The 22,848-nt window shown below is 30.4% G+C and overlaps 1 protein-coding gene across 1 annotated transcript in view; it reads left to right on the top strand.

The window, feature by feature from the left end:
* LOC141339008 (von Willebrand factor D and EGF domain-containing protein) overlaps positions 1-22,848 on the top strand; it is a 94,566-nt gene that overhangs the window by 6,571 nt on the left and 65,147 nt on the right. The window contains exons 2-8 of the mRNA XM_073844622.1: positions 9,895-10,079; positions 10,151-10,379; positions 13,102-13,167; positions 13,255-13,487; positions 18,253-18,342; positions 18,541-18,682; positions 21,707-21,924. Of these exons, the coding sequence (XP_073700723.1) occupies positions 9,895-10,079; positions 10,151-10,379; positions 13,102-13,167; positions 13,255-13,487; positions 18,253-18,342; positions 18,541-18,682; positions 21,707-21,924 (1,163 nt within the window). The remainder of the gene's footprint in view (positions 1-9,894; positions 10,080-10,150; positions 10,380-13,101; positions 13,168-13,254; positions 13,488-18,252; positions 18,343-18,540; positions 18,683-21,706; positions 21,925-22,848) is intronic.

The raw sequence follows: 22,848 nt of genomic DNA, 5'->3' as shown, positions 1-22,848 counted from the left end.
GGTTTTTTTTTTTCTTTCCTCCAATTATAATGTTACTTTTTTGTTCACTGTTTTGTTTCGATTTAATTTCTCGGAATGTGACTTTATTTCTCACAGTATGACTATTTCTTATTAAAACTTTTTTTTTTTTTTTTTTTTTTGAGCTGAAAATATTTGCATCTCTTGCATGTATGTATGCGCTTTTCTAATTTATTTCAGTTATTTACTAAGTTTAAACCCATTTGATTGACGGTTGAGTAGGCGGTCCTGCTGTATAGCATACTTCAGAATGCATTAGCGTCATACAATCAGTGCATTGGTTTGTGGTTAATTTAAAACAGCAGTACATAGAACTATAAAATAAAAATCTTTGCAGACACTTAGGTTCTTCTAGGATATCAGGCTGTAAAACCCTTTTTGTATGTTTATTTTTATTTATACTTCACTTCTGCAATCATCTGAAGATGTCAAAGTTTTTGACCACATATGGGCATTTTTCCATCTTTTGTAGTCACTGGCTTAGCACAAAAAATTCTAACAAAAATGTTTTAAAGCAGTGTGGTGTCCAACAGTAGCAGCATGTTGAGAGAGTGGACGGTGTCCATTTCTAATCTGAAGTTTTCAGTGGAATTCCCTGGTGAGGAAATGTCTGAAATCCACCCGGTCCCTAAGTCAACAAATTAACCGGCTGATCTGAGGTGTTTACCCAGCAGCGCTGTCCCGGCTTTGGTTTGAGGGCTGAAAACACGAGTGTTTGTGTAACCTTTTACCTTAAGTAGCAAGATTTGACTGTGGTTGTCACCCCTGCAAGTACAGACGGAGACCAAATGTCCTCAGATCTTTTGAATATGTGAAGCTTGTCTTCTGTTTTTGTATGAGATGCAGAATTTGTATTATTATTTTATTTCACTGTTGTGATGTCACTTTGCTGTCGTCATTAATTTATATTTAATTTTATAACTTAATTTTATTATTTTATTTTCTGGTGTGTTTTTTATTTTACAAATGTGATGCCACTTTTATTGTATTTTATTTCACAAGTGTGTGTGTGTGTGTGTGTGTGTGTGTTTTTTCCTCTGGTGTATTTTTTTATATTTATTATTAATTGTATAATTGTGATTCTTGTGTAACTTTTCTGTTGTCATTGTACTTTGTTTAATTGTAATACTGTTTGTTTTTATTTTATTTTACAATTGTAATAACTTTTGTAGTCATTTTTTTATTTCACAATTGTGATGTAACTTTTCTGTTGTCTTTTTTATTTTATTTTATTTCTGTTTTCGATTTTATTTTACAATTGTGATGTAAGTTTTTGTAGTCATTTTTTTATTTATTTTACAATTGTAACGTAACTTTCTGTTGTAATTTCTATTTCATTTTATTTTATTTTACAATTGCGATGTAACTTGTCATTTTTATTTTATTTATTTTACAATTGTAATGTAACTTTTCTGTTGTCACTTTTTTATTTTACAATTCTGATTTTTATTTTATTGTATTTTACAATTGTAATTTAACTTTTCTGTTGTCGTTTTTTTTTTTTTTTTTTTTTTTTTTACAATTGATGCAACATTTTTGCAATCATTTTTATTTTATTATTTATTTTACAAGTGTGATGTAACTTTTCTGTTGTCATTTTTATTTTGTTGTATTTTACGATTGTAATTTCACTTTTCCGATGTAATTTGATTTTCTTGACATTTTTTTATTTTATAATTGCAACTTTTTGTAGTCATTTATTTTATTTTATTTTATTTTATTTTATTTTACAAATGTTATGTAACTTTTCTGTTGAATTTTTTTTGTTTATTTTATTATTTATATTACAAGTGTGATGCACCTTTTTTGCAGTTATTTTAATTTAATTTTGTTTTATTTTATTATTTAATTTTACAACCGTGATGTAAATTTTCTGTTGACATTTTAGGTTTTTTTACAGTTTATTTTAACTTTTCTATTGTCATTTTTATTATTTAATTTTACAACTTTGTAACTTTTCTGCTGTTTTTTTATTTTATTTTTTTTACAGTTGATGGAACCTTTTTGTATTAATTTATTTTATTATTTATTTTACAATTGTAATGTAACTTTTCTGTTGTCATTTATTTTATTTTACAATTGATGTAACTTTTTTTGTAGTCATTTTATTTTATTTATTTTACAATTGATGTAACTTTTCTGTTGTCACTTTATTTTACAATTGTGATTTTCATTTTTATTTAATTGTATTTTACAATTGTGATTTTACTTTTCCCATGTAATATTTAATTTTACAATTGTCATGTAACTTTTGTTGTCATTTTTATTTTATTTTACAATTGTCATGTAACTTTTTTGTAGTCATTTTTATTCTATTTTATTATTTAATTTTACAACTTTGTAACTTATTGTTGTCATTTTTATTTTATTGTATTTTACAATTGTGATCTAACGCTTCTGTTGTCATTTTTATTTTATTATTTTACAATTGTGATGTAACTTTTTTTTTTTTTTTTTTTTTTAGTCATTTATTTATTTTTACAATTGTGATGTCATTTTTATTTTATTGTATTTTATTTTACAGTTGTGATTTGACTTAGCTTTTTATTTTAAGTATCTCCTTCATTTTATTTATTTATTTATTTACTTACTTACTTACTTACTTCAAGAATCAAACTACATACTGAAGATTGTCTTTCTCAATCTTGCGGCTTCTGTTTGCATGGAAAGTAAAGCGAACACCCAGTAGCTGCTTTTACTTTCATCTTCTCTTTAAGCCGGCCACCTTGAAACTCCATTACCTTCCCTTAAGAAACGTCCCCTCAAATCATCCCTGCATCTCCCCACCAAACCATTATTAAGAATTTATAAAATGAACACTTAAACGTCTTTATCGTCATCTTGCCCCATTACACCTCTAAGAGTAAAGCTTAGGACGTAATTGCGGAGTAATGATCCTTGAATTAGGCTGGAAAGAGCAGGGCATTATGGACTCTAAACCAGCCGAGACATGATCTCATCAGCGCTCCAGTGGGGCAGAAAGCCCTCGCGGCCCGGCCTCGTCTTCCCTCTGGACAGCAGACAGGATTAGAGGAGAGATTTTCTGCTCTTTTCCACGCCGGTCAAAGGTCACCTGCCCGTATTCATTATGGGGACTTTCAGATGGTTAGAGGAAACATGTTCCTTTAGACAAAGTCTGTTTTTGAAACTTCACTGGGAGATGTAGGTTAAATTAGGTCTTAATATTTTTAGATAAAAATGTGAGGGCTTTTCTATGCAAAACTTGTTGAAAAAAATGTTAAAGTGTTGCTAGGTGGATGCTTTTAGATGCTTGATTACTTGTCTAAGACTCTATAGTCCATTGTAGAGTCTGGAATCTCATCAAATGATACAATAATATTTTGATTTTGCTGTTTTATTTCCTGTTTTGTTGTGCCTTGCTGACAATTTATTTGTTGCTTTGCTTTCTCGTCTTTGTTTTGCTGTATTTTTCTGTTTTGTTTTGATTTGCTTGATTTTTATTGTACTTCGCTGACATTTTTGGTTTGTTGCTTTGCGTTTTTGTCTTGATTTATTGTGATGTTTTGTTTCGATTAAGCTTTTTGTTGTTTTTCTGACTTTGTTGACATTTTGTTACTTTGCTTTTTTTCTTTTTGTTGTACTTTGTCAGCAAAAGACTACAGAAACACAACAAGCAAATCAAAACAAAGACAAGAAAGTAAAGCAACAAATAAATCTTCAGCAAAGCTCAATTAAAAATAAAATTGTCAAAAGAACATCACCACAAAGAAAAAGTACAGCAAAACAGAAAAAAAGCTAAGCAAGCAAAGCAACATTTCTTGCTTATTTGTTGCTTTGCTCTTTTCTGTTTGTTTTCTTGTACGTTGCTGGCATTTGTTTGTTGCTTTGTTTGCTTAGTTTTTTTTCTGTTTTGTTGTGCTTTCTAATGTTTGTTTTGTGTTTTGCTGCACTTTTTTCTTTGTAATGTTCTTTTGACCTTTTTATTTTTAATTTTGCTTTGCTGAAAATGTATTTGTTGCATTGCTTTCTTGTCTTTGTTTTGATTTGCTTGATTTTTTTCATGTACTTCGCTGACATTTTTGGTTTGTTGCTTTGCGTTTTTGTCTTGTTTTATTGTGACGTTTTGTTTCGATTAACTTTTTCTTGTTTTTATGACGTTGTTGACATTTTGTTACTTTGCTTTTTTTCTTTTTGTTGTACTTTGTCAGCAAAAGACTACAGAAACACAACAGGCAAATCAAAACAATGACAAGAAAATAAAGCAACAAATACATTTTCAGTAAAGCATAGTTAAAAATAAAATGGTCAAGAGAACATCACCACAAAGAAAGTACATCAAAACCACACAAAACAAACATTAGAAAAGCACAACAAAACAGAAAAAAGCTAAGCAAACAAAGTAACAAATGCCAGCTAAGTACAAGAAAAAAAAAAGAAAAAAGCAAAGCAACAAATAAATTGTCAGCAAAAGACTATCACAATCAGCAATTTATTTGTCGGTTTGCTTTTTTGTTTTTTATTTTTTGCTTTGTTTTGTTTTTTTTGTTGTGCTTTGCTGATTTTTTTTTTTTTCTTTTTTAGGTGGCAATTTATTTGTCGGTTTGCTCTTTTTTGTTTTCTTGGCATTTGTTTGTTGCTTCATTTGCTTAGCTTTTTTCTGATTTGTTGTGCTTTTCTAATGTTTGTTTCGTGTTGTATTGCTGTACTTTTTTCTTTGTGGTGATGCCTTTTGACCATTTTATTTTTAATTGTGCTTTGCTGAAAATGTATTTGTTGCTTTACTTTCTTGTCTTTGTTTTGATTTGCTTTGCTTGTTTTCTTTTTAATTTTGTTGTACATTGTTGACATGTTTTGTTGATTTGCTCTTTTTTGTTGTGCTTTGTTGACTTTTATTTAGTTGTGTTTAGGTGACTATTTGTTGCTTTGCTTTTTTGTTTTTTATGTTTTGCTTTGTTTTTTTGTTGTGCTTTGCTGACTTTTTTAGTTGTGTTTGGCTGATGATTTGTTGCTTTTTATCGTTTTGTTTTCTTGTACTTTGCTGACTTTTTGTTGCTTTGCATTTTTGTCTTGTTTTATTGTTACGTTTTGTTGTTTCAATTAGCTTTTTCTTGTTTTTTGATCTGTTGTACTTTGTTGACATTTTGTTTTGTTGCTTGCATTTTTCTTTTTGTTGTACTTTGCTGATTGTGTTTTTTGTAGTCTTTTGCTGACAATTTATTTGTTGCTTTGCTTTGTTGTTTTTTTTTTTTTTTTGTGCTTTGCTGACTTTTATTTAGTTGTGTTTAGGTGACTATTTGTTGCTTTGCTTTTTTGTTTTTTATGTTTTGCTTTTTTTTGTGCTTTGCTGACTTTTATTTAGTTGTGTTTAGGTGACTATTTGTTGCTTTGCTTTTTTGTTGTTTATGTTTTGCTTTTTTTGTGCTTTGCTGACTTTTATTTAGTTGTGTTTAGGTGACTATTTGTTGCTTTGCTTTTTTGTTTTTTTGTTGTGCTTTGCTGACTTTTTTTAGTTGTGTTTGGCTGATGATTTGTTGCTTTTCATCGTTTTGTTTTCTTGTACTTTGCTGACTTTTTGTTGCTTTGTTTTTGTCTGGTTTTATTTTGACGTTTTGTTGTTTCAATTAGCTTTTTCTTGTTTTTCTGATCTGTTGTACTTTGTTGACATTTTGTTGCTTTGCATTTTTCTTTTTGTTGTACTTTGCTGATTGATTTTGTAGTCTTTTGCTGGCAATTTATTTGTTGCTTTGCTTTTTTGTTTTTTTATGTTTTGATTTTTGTTGTGCTTTTGCTGACTTTTTTAGTAGTGTTTGGCTGATGATTTGTTGCTTTATCTTTTTGTTTTCTTGTACTTTGCTGACATTTTTTTTGTTGTGCCTTGCTGATGTTTGTTTTGCATAGCTTTTTCGTTGTTGTGCTTTGCTGACCTTTTTTGTTTAATTGTGCTTTGCTGACAATTTATTTGTTGCTTTGCTTTTTTGTCTTTTTGTTTTATCGTGACGTTTTGTTTCGATTTGCTTTGCTTGTTTCTTCGATTTGTTGTGGTGCAACATGATCTCATGATAATTGGTATGTATTTTACATAACATGTGGTTCTACAAAACGTACATTTACGTTTTTCCAGACACTAAAACGTACAATACTGACGTATTTACAGCACCTAAACAAATCCTTATGAATATTGAAATCACAGCATTCATTTCATTATTATTATTGTTTTTGTTGTCATACCAATGGCCTTATGTTTTCAATTGCAGTTTAATAGTTTACTTAATATGAAATTATATCATTTCATTCTGTTCTGTGTGATTTCTGCTTCCAGATCGTTTCCAAGAATAGGTCTACATAATGTTAAACAAGACTACACTTTAAACCCTATAAAATAAATAACATTTCTGCAATCGTTTAACCATTCATATTAATTCGTTTGCCATGGTGGGACACAAAAAGCCTTTTCAAATTCACAGCCGCATCAGGAAAGGACGGGTTTTATGGCAGGAAAAATGGCTCTCGCCAGCATTCTTCACATGCCGTGTTTCTGGTGAGATGTGTTTGAATGATGCGCGGGCGCCATCACGGAGTGGATCAAGATAATAATCTGGATAATATTTTCAGCGATTAACAATTTAAGTTCTGCTGTGCCCCTCAAACAAACCTACTGCGTTCATCCAGCGAGGACTGCGGCTGCAAACACATCGTCATTTGGATTTACTTTTTGGTACTTTTACAGAGAGAGTTATGGTTAAGGTTAGGTTTAGAGATAGGAGTGGGATTAGCGACTATAAAAATGCTATATTGTTACTAAAATGGTAATTTCCCTGCATAGTTTGGTCAGTTACGTTTTATTGGTAGGTTTAGATTTGGGGGTAGGTTAAGGGGGCCAAAAATCTAAATTGCTTAAAATGATAAAAATGCATATTTGCTATAAAATGGGTAGGTTTAGGTTTGGAGTAAGGTGAAGGGGGCTAAAAATCGAAATCACTTATTAATAAAACGATAAAAAGGCATTAATACGAATATGTTAATGGAATGAAAAAATAAGACGTAAATATTTTACGCTTTTTACCTGAAAATACGTAGCTATTTGTACGTTTTAAATGTTGAAATACATCTAAATTGTGCGTTTTAGCATAAATAAAAACGTACAAAAATGTACGTTGTGTGCCTCTAAACGTTACGTATAAATACCTACGCATAAACAATGAGACCAGTCTGTGTACTTTGTTGACATTTTGTTTTGTTACTTTGCTTTTTTATTTTTGTTGTCTTTTGTTGACTTTATTTGTTGCTTTGCTTTATGTTTTGCTTTGCTTTATTCTTTTTGTTGTGCTTTGCTGACTTTTTTAGTTGTGTTTAGCTTAATTTATTTGTTGCTTTGCTTTTTTCTTTTTTGTTTTGTTGCTTTGTTTGTTTTGCTGTACTTTTTTCCTTGTGGTGATGCCCTTCTGACAATTTTGTTTGTAATTGTGCTTTGCTGAAAATGTATTTGTTGCTTTTTCTTTTTGTTTTGTTGTACTTCACTTGTTTCTCTTTTGTTATATTTTGTTGACATTTTGTTGCTTTGCCTTTTTCTTTTCGTTGTGCTCTGCTGACAATTCTTTTAGTAGTCTTTTGCTGACAGTTTATTTGTTGCTTTGCTTTTGTTTTGTTTTTGTCGTTTTGCTGACACTTTAATTTGCTTTTTCTTTTTGTTGTGCTTTGCTGACCGTTTGTTTTTAGTTGTCTTTTACTGACAATTTATTTGTTGCTTTTGCTTTTTGCTTTTGTTGTACTTTGCTTTTCTTTTATGTTTTGTTGCTTTTCTTTTTTTCTGTTTTGTTGTGCTTTTCTGATGAATGTTTTGTTTTTATGTTGTGTCTTGCTGACGATTTTATTTGTTCAGTTGTTCTTTGGTAACAATTTATTTGTTGTTTTTGTTGTGCTATGCTGACTTTTTTATTGTTGTTTTTCTTTGCTTTCTTTTTTTTATGTTTTGTTGTGCTTTTCTAATGTTTGTTTTGTTGTTTTTATTTGCTTTTTTCTTTGTGTTGTGCCTTGCAATTTTATTTGTTTAATTGTGCTTTGGTGACAATTTATTTGTTGCTTTGTTTTGTTTTTTACCTTTTTGTTTTGTTTTGTTTTGTGCTTTGTTATTTTTTCTGTTTTGCTTTGCTTTGTCTTATTGTACTGTGCAAAAAAAATTTTGTTGCTTCTTTTTTTTGTCCTTTTTTTTGCTGACAATTATTATTTATTTATTTTTGGTTGTGCTTTGCTTGGTTGCTTTGCTTTTTTCCATTTTTGTTTTGTTGCTTTCTTTTGCATTTTTCTTTTCTTTTTTTGGACATTTTTTGCTTTGTTTTATGTTTTGTATTTTTTGTTTTGCTTTGCTTTGACAATTTATTTGTTGCTTTTGATTTGTTGCTTTGCTTTTCGTTTTTGTTGTGCTTCATTAATTTAGTTGTTGCCTGGCTTTTTCACTTTTTATTTTGCTTTGACAGTTTTGCTTTGCTTGTTTTCTGTTTGTTTTGTTGTGCTTTGCTGACATTTTTTGTTGCTGACAATTTGTTTGTGCTTTGACAATTTATTTGTTCTGACATTTTTGGTTGCTTAAATTTTTTTTGTTGCTGACAATTTGTTTGTGCTTTGACAATTTATTTGTTCTGACATTTTTGGTTACTTGTTGTGTTTTGGTTAGTTGCTTTTTTGTTTTTGTTTTTTGCTTTGCTTTTTTATTTATTTTTTGCCGTGTTTTTTTTTTTTTTTTTCTTTTGCTGACTTTTTTTTTTTTTTCATTTTCTTTTGTTGGTTTGGTTTGTATTGTCTGTGCTTTGCTGACAGTTTATTTGTTGCTTTGCATTTTTCGTTTTGTTGTGTTGTGCTTTGCTGACATTTTTGGTTGCTTCACTTTTTTGTGCTTTGCTGACAGTTTATTTATTAATTTATTTGGTTGGACGTTGGTTAGTTACTTTGCTTTTTTTGCTTTTTGATGTGCTTTGCTGACATTTTTGTTGTTTTTTGTTTTTCTTTATTTTTTTGTTTATTTGCTTTGCATTTTTTGTTTCGATGTGCTTTGCTGACAATTTATTTGTTGCTTTGCTGACTTTTTGCTTTGCTGAGATTTGTTTGTTTTGTATTTTTGTTTTTCTTCTTTTTTTTGCTTTGCGTTACATTTGATACTTTTTGTTTTGTTTTGTTTTGTTGTGCTTTGACTTAAGCACCAAGTTAAAGTCCTGTATACTGTCTAAAGTCAAATTTTCCCACCAGTCTGTTTTGTCTGTAACGTCTGCTATCTGCCCTGTCTCGGCTTTCCACGTTCACTGGCAGAGTTGGCATGACATCCGGCCCAAGCTTTCTATTAGCATGTTCAGGGGGAGCATTAGAGGATTACCAGTGCACTGCTGGCCTCAGGCGTCCTCACACAAAAAGCGAGACGGGTCCTGTCGATCTCCCTTCTCTTCATAATTAGCAACAATAGTGACATCCGACCCACTTCGGCTTTGAGATACAGGAAGGAGAAGAATAAGGTGTTACAGATGTGCTGTCTAAGGAAATGGCAAGGGATTAAAAAGGTTTTAGCCTGAAAGTCACACGTCTATTTTTGTTCTTCTGTTTTGCCGTGAGACTCGGACACACGTCGCCGATTCCGCCGACCTTTACGGCGTAAAGTTAAGAGCAAGGAAAAGGGGGTCAGATAAAGGTGCTTTATTTTTTACCCCAGATAAACGTCCGCCTCAGAGGAGGTCGCGATAACCCCCATTTGGGTTTTAATGAACCTGAGTGATGTTTTCAAGCCACTGTAATGACACAGTTTTCGACCTTCTCGCTCGCTGTCTTCTGAGCGCTGACCTTTGTCTTTGCCGAAAGGTTGTTTTAAACTCTTTTATGAATATGAAAGGTTGTAATTCAGTCTTTGGCTTGGCTTATCCTTGTTTTTTCCAGCTCCAGAGTGCTATCCGGGCGGATACAGGACCTTGAGGAACGCATATCGTAGCATTGATTTCGACTCTACTGAACTTCAAAACACAGCAATTCAGGATCTAATCTGTGACCATTCGCTGCCACCTGGATGGTACCGGTTTTCCATAAACAACAAGCCTGCAGAGATGCCGACCCGCTGCGTTGAGGTGAGCAGTTGTTGATTAGTTCCCACTTGTTTCCAAACTGCAGTTTCTTGATCTTTGTCTCTTTTTTGTAGATGAACCGCTGTGGGACGCAGGCTCCAGTGTGGTTGTCTCTTAAGGACAGCTCTCTGCCGAGGCCTGGAGAGGTCAAGCAGCTCTCGGCCTGCGCCACGTGGCAGTTCTTCCATGGAAGCACCAAAGACTGCTGCCTTTTTCGTATCCCAATCTCGGTTCGCAATTGTGGAGAGTTCCTGCTGTACTTCCTGCAGCCGACGCAGGGTTGCATGGGATACTGTGCAGAAGGTACGATAACGTGACTCGTTTTTGATAGTTTACAAAAACATAGGGGAAAAAGTACCTAAAATATATTAAATGAAATCATGTGGAGGCCACATTTCATCCCAAACATATTTAATATAAAATATTTGTTTACAATTTTATTTGATATATTTATTTAATATAAAAATATTTATTTTCATTTTTAATTAAGACATACTAAATTCATTCATTCACTCTAAAAATTAATCAATGGATTAAAAAATAAATAAATAAATATATATATATATATATATAGAGAGAGAGAGAGAGAGAGAGAGAGTTATGCATCGCAGGGCTGATTTGGAAAGAAATAAATGTTTTTGATAACAGTATTTATTTATTTTTAAAAGTGTTATGGCAATTACAATATCCAAAAGGAAAGTACCTAAAATAAATTAAATGAAATCATGTGTAGGCCAAAATAATTAAATGAAATCATGTGTAGGCCACATTTCATCCCTTAAATATTTTGAATAAAAAATTTGTTTACAATTTTATTTGAAATATTTATTTAATATAAAATATTTATTTCAATTTGTAATTAAGACATAATAAATTCATTTATTCATTCATTCTAAAAATGAATAAATTTATTCCAAATTTGATCTAAAATATTTCATATAAAATATTTGAATTTTTAATTAAGACCTAATTGATTCATTAATTAATTTATAAATATATATAAAAAAAGTTATACATCACAGTACTGATCTACAAATAAATAAATACATAAATAATCAATAAATTGTTTATTTATTTAAATAAAGTATTATGACAAATATATTGTAATGTTTACAAACACAAACTATATTAAAAAAGTACCTTGAATTTACAGATTAAATATTTATATATTTACTTAAATATTGAATCTGTAAATGTCATTTTTCTAAATTTAGGAAACTTCTGTGTGTTTTTTTTTATTAAATTGTTAAATATATATATATACTTTTATCTATACGTTATATGGACTATTTACATAAATTTAGTTTCAAATTAACATTGTTCTTAATGGTTTTCAGTTTTATAATATTTCTTATAAAACATCATGAAATGTTATATTTAATATTATTGTTTTATATATTTACTTAATTAAAATCTGCATAAATTAAAGGTACTTTGGTATATGAAGAAATACTACCATAATGTATAGTATATCTATCTATCTATTTATTTATTTATTTGTAAGTATTTGTGGTGAAAATATGCTTTTTATGAAATACAGAAAGAAAGAATGAATGAATACTAAAAACATATTTCCGAGTTTTGCATGAGACCACAAATTTGAAATGAAAAGGCAGAATTAAATGTTATTGCAATTGATTTGGATCTTGGAAGCAGAATTCACCTCTTATTCACTTGAAATACACTTTAAAATGACAATATTTTCACCAGTTGGAGAAACAATGAAGAGTTTCTTTTTGGCCCATTTAATAGCACATCTGTTGAAGTGTCCTGCACAACAGCCCAGTGAGAAACTGCCATCTCATTTGTAGTGGGTGATCAATATTTCTCTTTCCCTGGCAGTGTTTCCTCTCTCACTTTCTCAAACATCTCCCAGATCCATATAAATGACTGTATCGTCGACCGTGTGTGAGAGTATTTGGGTCATTTTTAGTTTAGGATCGATTTCTGGCGACTGAAGTTCTGCAGGGGAGCAAATCAGATTACTCGATTCATGTAGCAATATTTCACGGATTTATGACATTTCTGTGACGGCTACAGAGAGAAGGAAACTGTTGGGGGTTTAGACTTTTGGCAAAGCATGAAAGTCAGGGCTTCGATCCACAGCACTATGTATTATTTAAACTGATATATAAGTTAGACTGATCCTCAGACACAAAATTAAGGCCTAAATGGTGTAATGAATAATTCAATTAATGGAATTATTTATTCATTCATTCATTCATTTGCAGGAAGTTTTAATAAATTACAGGACAGATCTTTTGCAAAAAGGCCTATATTATTTATTTAAAACATTTATAAATTGAATTGCTTTTTTTTTTCATTTATTTATTACAGGACTGATCTTCTGCAAAAGATCTTCCTTGTTCATTTTAAATGATTGTTTTTTATTTATTACAGGACTGATCTGCAAAACAAATTATTTATTTAAAAAAAAAAACATTTGTATGTAAAATTTGTTTGTTTGTCAGTAATCCATCACAGGACTGATCTTCTGCAAAAAGGCCTAACTTATTTATTTAATAAAACAACATTTGTATGTAAAATTGCAAATTTATTTATTTGTTTGTTTGTTTGTTTGTTTGTTTGTCAGTAATAGATCGCAGAACTGATCTTCTGCAAAAAGGCCTTTTTTGTAATTATGTATTCAATTACATAAAAAACAAATATTCATTATTCAATAAGAAAAAACATTTATAGATTAAACTTTAGTTAGTTTGTTTATTTAGAACATAAAGGTACAAATATAAAGTTTCATGCACCCGAAGGACTGATATTTTGCAAAAGGGCATAAATAACTAAATAAATAAAGAATTATGTTACATTTTATTTATTTACACATTCATTTATACTACGAAAGTAAAAACTAGAAGTTTTTGCCTTATTGGGTAACTGGTCTTCTAGTAAAAATGTGTCTATTGAAATAAAAACAAATCAATGAATTCAATAAAAATAATATTTACAGATGAAATAATATTTGTACAAAGTAAGTTTAATGACTTTATTGTTTGTTTTGTTTTGTTAGTTGCTTCACCATTCACACCCAAATCGTGCCCACCTGGAGAAACCGAAGTTAACGGCGTATGCAAGGGTAAGTTTTTAGTCCTATCATTTCTTAATTTATTACATCTCTGTATTCATATTTCATCCCATGACCTTGTTTGTCTCCTCTGTGAAGCGAACGTCCCCTCACTGCCCTCAAAACCCGTGGTGACTCCAGAGCTGGTCGGCAGCAGCGTCCACCTCCGCTGCTCCTTCACTGGGGTGACGTCCATGTGGCCGGTGGGGTATCAGGTGGTGTGGGCCAGATACTCCTCCAACACTATGAAAGTAGAAATCAGACGAGACACGACCACAAGACTCTACTCAATGGTGGAGATGGACGGAGTTCACTTCAGACTGGGAGAAACGGTAATGAGACTATTTTAAAATGTGAATTAACTTTAGAAAGTCTAATTTTGCTTAGAATTTATTGAGAAGGATAAAAAGGGCTACAATATTCAGTATTCAACCTTAAATATTTAATTTTATCGTGGGTGGCCCCGCCCACAGTGAAATCTCATTGGTCTAAAATCCTGCTTCGCATATCTGCATATTAAACATTAAACGTGTTCTGATTGGCTGTAAGTCTGTTGCTCCACGCAACATTTCTCTTTGAAGTCAAGACAATATTGATGTTTTCATTCACGATTTTTCTTAATTCTAAAGGAAAACATTATAGCTATTTGATTTAAAGATGAATTGCTCTAACAAACATGTTTGCCAACGATTGGTGAATTATTCAATCATGTGACTTAAAACAAAGTCACATGATTTTTGACGGACATAGTGTACAGATGTTTCCATCATTACCAAGCATACAGTATACATTTTTAATGAATATTTTGGAGAAGTTATTTGCATCTTTCAGAATTTTTTTAACTGTGATTTACAAAAAAATTGGGAAAATAAATAAACTTTCTTTCTAATAAAGTATTTAAAGCATAGACAGGAAGTGTTATGCATCACAGGACCGATCTTCTGGCAAAAAGAGGCCTCAAAAAGCGAAGAATTAATTTATTAAAAAGAAACTAGCTTAATACAAATATTTATTTATTTATTTATTTAAAAATAAATCGATAAATAAAAAGTATTGAAAGTATAGATAGGAAGTGTTATGCATCACAGGACTGATCTTCTGGCAAAAATGAAAAAAAAAAGCCTGAATAAACCACAGATTTATTAAAGAAAAAATACCAAATACTGAAATACCAAAATTCATGAAAAAAAAAAAAATGTATTATTATTTGCACATATAGCAAATGCATTTCTATCAAATTTATGTGCATCTTCTTACAGAATTGAAATGCTTCCCCATTATGTTAGCATATATATATTTTAATGCACAATTTACAAATGTTACTCGTAGAAAAAAAATGCAGATTCTTTAACTGTGGCACACCAAAATTTTTACAAATACATTTTTTTTATCTTTCAAAATGGTAAAGAATTCATAAGAAATTCAGGTCTGTTTTGCCTATATATTGGAATTACAGAGAGCACAACATGTGTTTGTACGAATGTGAAAGTAAATTTGAATAACTTGTATTATTTGTAAAAAAAAATAAAAAATACGTAATTGGGAACCTGACTAGACACTGAAATCTTAGAACAATGTTTTATATACAGTAGTCAACATTTGAAGTGGATCAGAAAAGTTCATCAAAGTTGTCCTAAGAACAAGAACGAGTATAGTTTTCATTTTAGGACAACTTTGATTAAAATTTTGATCCACTTCAAATGTTGACTACTGTAAAAGTTTTATAAACAGTGCCACTTAAAAGTTTGTGAAGCTTTTTTTTTCTGCATAAATATGACCCAAAACATCAGATTTTCTTTTAAGTCCTGAATGTAGACAGAGAAGCCAATTACACAAGTTAAATATTTTCTTTGTCATTTATTTATTGAGAAAAATGATCCAGTGTTACGTATTTGTACATTGCAAAAGTATGTGAATCTCTTGGATTAGCAGTTAATTTAAAGGTGAAATTAGAGTCTATCTGTGCAGATGTGTTTTTAGTCAGTGCAAGGACTATCAAATGTCAGTATGTGACCTGTTTTATTCAAAGAACAGGGATCTATCAAAGTCTGATCATGTTTGTGGAAGTGAATCATGTCACGAACAAAGGAGATTACAGAGAAACCTCGGAAAAAGAGTTGACGTTGCTCATCAGGCTAGAAAAGTTTACAAAACCATCTCTAAAGAGGACTCCACAAATCCACGATCAGACAGACTGTGTATAAATGGAGGAAATTCAAGACCACTGTTACCTTCCCTAGAAGTGGTCGACCAACAGAGATCACTCCAAAACAGAACGAGTAACAGTCTGTGAGGCTGCAAAAGTTCCCAGGGTAACTTCTAAGCAACTAAAGGCCTTTCTCACATTGGCTAATGTTAATGTTCATAAGCCACCATCAGGAGAACACTGAGCAACCAATGGTGCTCATGGCAGAGTTGCAAGAAGAAAGCCACTGGACAAGCCAGATCATGTGGACAAGCCAGAGGACGATTGGAGAATGGTTTAATGGATGGATGAAACCAAAATAGAACGTATTAGTTTAAATGAGAAGCTATTATGTTTAGAGAAAAGAACACACTGCATTTCAGCTTAAGAATCTTATCCCGTCTGTGAAACATGGTGGTGGTTGTAGTATCATGGCTTGGGCCTGTTTTGCTGCATCTTATTCAGGACAGCCTGCCATCATTGATGGAACAATGAATTCTGCATTATACCAGCCAATTCTAAAGGAAAACTTCAGGACATGTTTAAGAACTGAGTCTCAAGAGAACGTGGGTCATGCAGCAAGACAACAACCCCAAGCACACAAGTCATTCTACCAAAGAATGTTTAAAGAAGAAGTTCATGTTTTAGAATGGCTAAATCAATGTCCAGACCTTAATCCAATTAAAATGTTGCGGAAGAACCTAAGCAAGCAGTTCATAGGAGGAAACCCAACCCAAACTCCAACATCACAGAGTTTAAGTGGTTCTTTACTAAGGAATGGGCTAAAACTCCTACATGTTATTGTGCAGGACTAATCGGCATTTACAAGAAACTTTACCCTCAGTTACTGCAGCAAAAGGGGGTCACACCAGATACTGAGAGCAAAGATTCACATACTTTTGCAGTGCACAGATATGTAACACTGGATGATTTTTCTCAAGAAATAAATGACAAAGCAAATATTTTTTCTCTCTCACTTGTTTAATTGGGTTCTCTTTGTCTACTTTCAGGACTTGTATGAAAATCTGATGATGCTTTGGGTCACATTTATGCAGAAATATAGAAAATTCTAAAGGGTTCACAAACTTTTAAGCAACACTGTATGCTTTATATAAAGTCAGCTAAAATCAATGTTGTTGTAGCAATCAATGTAGCTAGAACATTTTCCAGGAGTGATAGAAAAGTGTTAAAATTTTGGTCACATCTGCTGAGTCTTAAGAACACTATCATTGTCTTCTTTTGAATTTTCCCCCCTTTGGCGTAATGACCTCCAGACAGCCGTTAAACTCTCATAAGCGTCTTTGGTGAGGGTCGTCTGTAGTCCTAATGCCCTTTGACCTCTTGTGTGAGTTCAGAAAGTGTTCAGCGGAAGTGAGACCGGGTCAAGAAGGAGTAAAGGTCATATTGAACCCACATGTGTATACAAACCGTAAATAACACAAAGGTGAAACGTTGAGGAGTTTTGTTAAGAAGTTTGTCTTGAATTCTTTCGTTCACGTCTTGAATTCATTCCTTGATTTGTTTGTTTGCCCATGAAGTTTGAAGGAGGTTTGAATCCTAGAGTTTAAGATTCGCTTCGCTACCTGCAGTCATAAAAAACCCATGTGTTTGTAGATCACAGAGGCCCCCTTTGAGGAACACCATCATTCTGGTTTGGGTTGTGAGGTTCCCTTAAACATGTGTCACAGCTGGACTTAGTCAAACACACACACACACACACACACACACACATACGTACAAACACACCTTGTGCTCTCTGTAATTCCCATATACAGGCAAAAGAGACCTGAAAATCCTTCATACACACACAAAAGGACGTTTAAACTAGGATGGTTTGTTTCAGTGCCATATATGGCTTTAAATGCTGAGGTATGATGTACTCGGTCAAATACTGTAGAATTACTGTAGTGTGTTATGAATTAAAGCTTCAATTTTTGGGTTTTAGTTCTCATCTTTGTTTGGTAATTAATGGTTGCTTGTATGTTGTAGTATGTTTCTTAAATATAAGTAAAGAAATAAAGAAATTCAGGTTTTAAAAACAACAACAACAAAAAAATTATTTATTAGTATTTTTTTATGTATTTATTTTATTTGGAAATATATACTGTATATTGACATCATCAAGGAAATATTCCCTTATATTAATAAAATCTATAAAAATAATCTAAAATGTAATTAATTCTTTATTAAAGGAATTTAAAAAATAGGTGTTCCTTATAATAAAAGTATACAAAAGTTTAAATATATATTATTTATTTTGTATTATTATTTATTATTATTATATGTCATATGTATATTTTGCTGTCAGCAATGCTATTTCTATTATATATAGATAAAATGACTAATTTGATTAATTATTTAAATATTATGTTATTATTTTATATTTATTATATTTGCTGCTTTCCCATATATGAAAAAATGACTGTAATTTTGAATAATTATTTTAATACGATTTATTTAATTAAAATATTATTATTATTATTATTATTAATATTTGTATGCATGTATTTATTTTAAATATTATATTACATTATATTATTGATATTAGATATAGAAAGTGTTCCTTGCAATATTATTTGTTTTATTATTTATTTATAGTGTATTTTTAGTATTAGTATTATTAATGTATCTATTTTATATATTATTATATTATATTATTTTATATAATTGGATTTTGCTATATCTACATTTCCATATGAATAAAATAAATGAAATTTTTTTAAATAAAAAAGTATACTTATTATATTAACGTATATAAAATGATTTAAAAAATATATATTATTTTAATTTGTTATTATTTTAATTGTGTTAATTTTATTAAATAATAAATAAAAAATGTCTATTGATTTCTATAGATTCTATCTCTGTGCTCAATCAGCATGACCTTCATGACAGTCTGGTTTGATTGACAGTTTTCCTGCAGCGTGTCCACCTTCCTGTTAAACTCCTCCAGCACACCGTCGGCGTCTAAAGAAAGCCTTGGGTTTTTTGCGGGAATAAAGGTAAATCCTGTTCCATCTAATTCTTCATAATTATGATGGATCATGCGTCATGCATAATGCCTGAAGCGATAATTACCGGAAAAATACACATTACAGCATTGCAAATATTGTGTTGCATAATTACCCATGTCTAACAGAGCTGTATAATGGTGTTTGATTTACACTGGCTTCGGCCAACCTCCAACACTCTTTCTGCAGTTTGTTCCAGATGTCCTGCACATCCGTGAGGATGCTAAAAAGCACGTTTTGGCCGTACACAGCACAGTCCCTATTCCCTGCCATGGGTTCGAGCACAACCGCCGCTGCAAAGTGTCTCTTGCTCTCAGCGTACATGAATCAGGTCTGTGTATATTATTCAAATTATTATTATTATTATTATTATTATTATTATTATTATTATTTGATAACTCAAGTGCTCTGATCGCTTCTGCGAAATAATTCAAAAGGAAGTTTTTTCAGTGTTATTATTAAAAAAGTGTTTCATTTATTTATTTATTTTTTCACTAATACATAATTAGAATTGGAAAAATAAATAGAAAATAAAACAGATTAGAGAAAATGTTTTGAGACAGTTTGACAGATTTTTTAATATTTTCCTTTTTTTGTAACAGGGTTGAAAAATTGAAAGTGATATAAAATAATTAGAAAATTAAAAAAACGGCTTATAGAAAAAAATTGAGACAGTTTGACAGAATTTTTGGCATTTTCCTTTTTTTGTAACAGGGTTGAAAAATAGAAACCGATATAAAATAATTACAAAGTAAAACGGCTCATAGAAAATCTTTTGAGACGGTTTGACAGATTTTTAAAAATGTTTTTACATTTTTCCTGTTTTGTAAGCTTATAAAAAAATGGAGGGGGGGGGGGGGGACGATATAAAATAGAAACCAATATGAAATAATAAAAAAAATTAAAATGGCTTATTTAAAATCTTTTGAGACAGTTTGACAGATTGTTTTACATTTTCCTTAAAAAAAAACATAGGGTTGAAAAATAGTAAACCTGATATAAAATATATAGAAAAAACAGCTTATGAAAAAATCTTTGACATTTGACAATTTTTTTTTTTTTTTACCATTTTCCATCTTTTGTAACAGGGTTGAAAAATAGAAACCAATATAAAAAAATGTGAAAATAAAATGGCTTAGAAAAAAATCTTTTGAGACAGTTTGACAGATTTGTTAACATTTTCCTTTTTTGTAACAGGGTTGAAAAATAGAATACCTGGTATAAAATAAATTGAAAATAAAACTGCTTATAGAAAATCTTTGACAGATTTTTTTTTTTAGCATTTTCCTTCTTTTGTAACAGCGTTGAAAAATAGAAACCAATATAAAAAAATGTGAAAATAAAATGTCTTAGAAAAAAATCTTTTGAGACAGTTTGACAGATTTTTTTACATTTTCCTTCTTATTGTAACAGGGTTGAAAAAAAAAATAGAAAACCTGGTATGAAATAAATTGAAAATAAAACAGCTTAGAGAAAATATTTTAAGACGGTTTGACAGATTTGTTAACATTTACTCTTTTGTAACAGGGTTGAAAAATAGGCAACCTAGTATAAAATAAATTGAAAATAAAACAGCTTAGAGAAAATATTTAAGACAGTTTTACAGATTTGTTAACATCACAACTTTTTTTGTAACAGGTTTGAAAAATAGGAACCTATATAAAATAATTAGAAAATAAAACAGCTTAGAAAAAAATCTTTTGAGACAGTTTGACACATTTTTTAACATTTCCCTTCTTAATGTAACAGGGTTGAAAAAATAGAAAACCTGCTATAAAATATACAGCTTATAGGAAATCTTTTAAAAAAGTTTGACTTTAAGCATTTTCCTTTTTTATAATAGGGTTGAAAAATAGAATTGGCTTCTAGAAAATCTTTTAAGACAGTTTGACTTTTTTAGCATTTTCTTTTTTTAACAGGGTTGAAAAATAGTATTTTCAATTTAGTTTTATAAATTGAAAATAAAATAGCTTATAGGAAACCCTTTGAAACGGTTTGACAGATTTATTTAGCATATTCCTTTTTTGTAGCAGGGTTGAAAAATAGAAACCAATATAAAAATGTGGAAATAAAATGGCTTAGAAAAAATCTTTTGAGACAGTTTGACAGATTTTTTTACATTTTCCTTCTTATTGTAACAGATTTGAAAAAAAAAAAATAGAAAACCTGGTATAAAATAAATCTAAAATAAAACAGCTTAGAAAATATTTTAAGAAGGTTTGGCAGATTTGTTAACATTTACTTTTTATGTAACGGTTAGAAAATAGGAAATCTAGTATAAAATAAATTGAAAATAAAATAGCTTAGAGAAAATATTTTAAGACAGTTTGACAGATTTATTTAGCATTTTCCTTTTTTGTAGCAGGGTTGAAAAATAGAAACCTATATAAAATAATTAGAAAATAAAACAGCTTAGAGAAAATATTTTGAGACAGTTTAGACAGATTTGTTAACATTTTCCTTATTGTAACAGGGTTGAAAAAAATTGAAAACCTGGTATAAAATAAATTGAAAATAAAACAGCTTAGAGAAAATATTTTAAGACGGTTTGACAGATTTGTTAACATTTACTCTTTTGTAACAGGGTTGAAAAATAGGCAACCTAGTATAAAATAAATTGAAAATAAAACAGCTTAGAGAAAATATTTTAAGACAGTTTCACAGATTTGTTAACATCACAACTTTTTTTGTAACAGGTTTGAAAAATAGAAACCTATATCAAATAATTAGAAAATAAAACAGCTTAGAAAAAATCTTTTGAGACAGTTTGACACAGTTTTTAACATTTCCCTTCTTATTGTAACAGGGTTGAAAAAATAGAAAACCTGCTATAAAATAAATAGAAAATAAAACAGCTTATAGGAAATCTTTTTTAAAAGTTTGACTTTTTTTTAGCATTTTCCTTTTTTATAATAGGGTTGAAAAATAGAATTGGCTTCTAGAAAATCTTTTAAGACAGTTTGACCAGAAATTCTTTTGAGACAGTTTGACAAGTTTAAAAATGGAAACTGATATAAAATAATAAATAGCACTTTCCTTTTCTTGTAACAGGGTTGAAAAATAGAAAACCTGAGACAGTTTTGTGTATGTGTGTGTGTATATGTGTGTATATATATATATATATATATATATATATATATATATATATATTCTTCTTCTTGTTCTGTGTATTTGTGGTCATAAACTGTCTTTTTTATCTTGTCATGGTTTAATCTTTATGTAGCTTAGGTTAAATGCTTTGAATGTGACCACATGTGAATGAATTATCCTTTTCCTCTCAAGAACATTTTGTCTTTGAGTTTTCCCCTTTCTTTTGAGGATATATCTACTGATAATCTCTTTCCGAATGTCTCAGACAATGTAGTCGTGGAGGTTTCAAACGTGGCCTTATCATCCTGTTCGGCCGAGCTCCTGTCCCAGCCCTGTCGAAACAACGTCTGTGCTCAGGGTACCGTGACTCTCAGCGCTGTTACTGATTTCACCCGGGACGGGAACCGGGTCAGCTTCCTTTCCGCTCAGCCCGCCGAAGGCAGTCCTCGCCTCTGGAGAGGTTATAACCCTCCTGCACTGAAGGTTAGCCAAAATTTAGCATGCATTTCAAATTTAATATTAGTTGCTTGAGTGGTTTTGTACTTAATTAATATCTGTAATTTGATAAGTGCTCCTTAAAATGGCTTTCAGGACAATGAAGCACTTGAGATTATAATATATTTGCATTGGTAATGGTTTCAAGGGGAATTTTTCTTGCTCTTTTTACAACTTTGGCCCATCCTGAAGACCTCCAGTGCTGGTATGCTGATGTTAACCAATCATAATAAAGGTTATTTGCAAATAGATGTCTTAAAAGTACAGTAGGAAGCAATAGCCTTAGGGTACATGCAATATTGTTTTCACAATCTTCATGTTTGCATCAATTTGAATTTAATAAGGGCCCAAGAAGTATCAATATTTATACACTTTCTATATCCGGGTGGAATGCTAGTAAAGTCTAGTAAATTTTCGCAGTTTTTACAAATATTGATGTGATGATTGCATTGATCAAACGTTCAACCCTGTTACCAAAGTTATCAGAAGAAAAAATGATCAAGTGAAAATTGAGAAAATGATCTAGCAAAAAATGTTTAGTAATTTATGGGGAAAATATTTTAAAAATTTCTATAAATCAAAATTTGTTTTAAAACAAGATGAGATTTAATAGCTTCATTTAGGCTACATCTGCAAAAAAACGTATTTGTTTGTGTGTTTGTTAAAATTTGCCTTTTTATTTTGATTGAACATTGTTTAAGAAAATAAAATCACTAGATCATTGTTTTGTTATTTGAGTATTTTTTTTAAGAATATTTTCACATTTTTCATAAAAACTGAGATAAAATAAATAGAAAATAAAACAGCTCAATTTGAGACATATTTTAGCATATTTATTTGTTTATTTATGTATGTAACAGGGTTGAAGAGCACAAAACATGATATAAGTTAAAAGAAAATAATACAGCTCAT

The sequence above is a fragment of the Garra rufa genome, chromosome 7 (genome assembly GCF_049309525.1).
Source record: "Garra rufa chromosome 7, GarRuf1.0, whole genome shotgun sequence".
NCBI lineage: Eukaryota > Metazoa > Chordata > Actinopteri > Cypriniformes > Cyprinidae > Garra > Garra rufa.
Note: the sequence above shows the minus strand (reverse complement) of the source record. Positions and strands in the feature narration are given on the sequence as shown.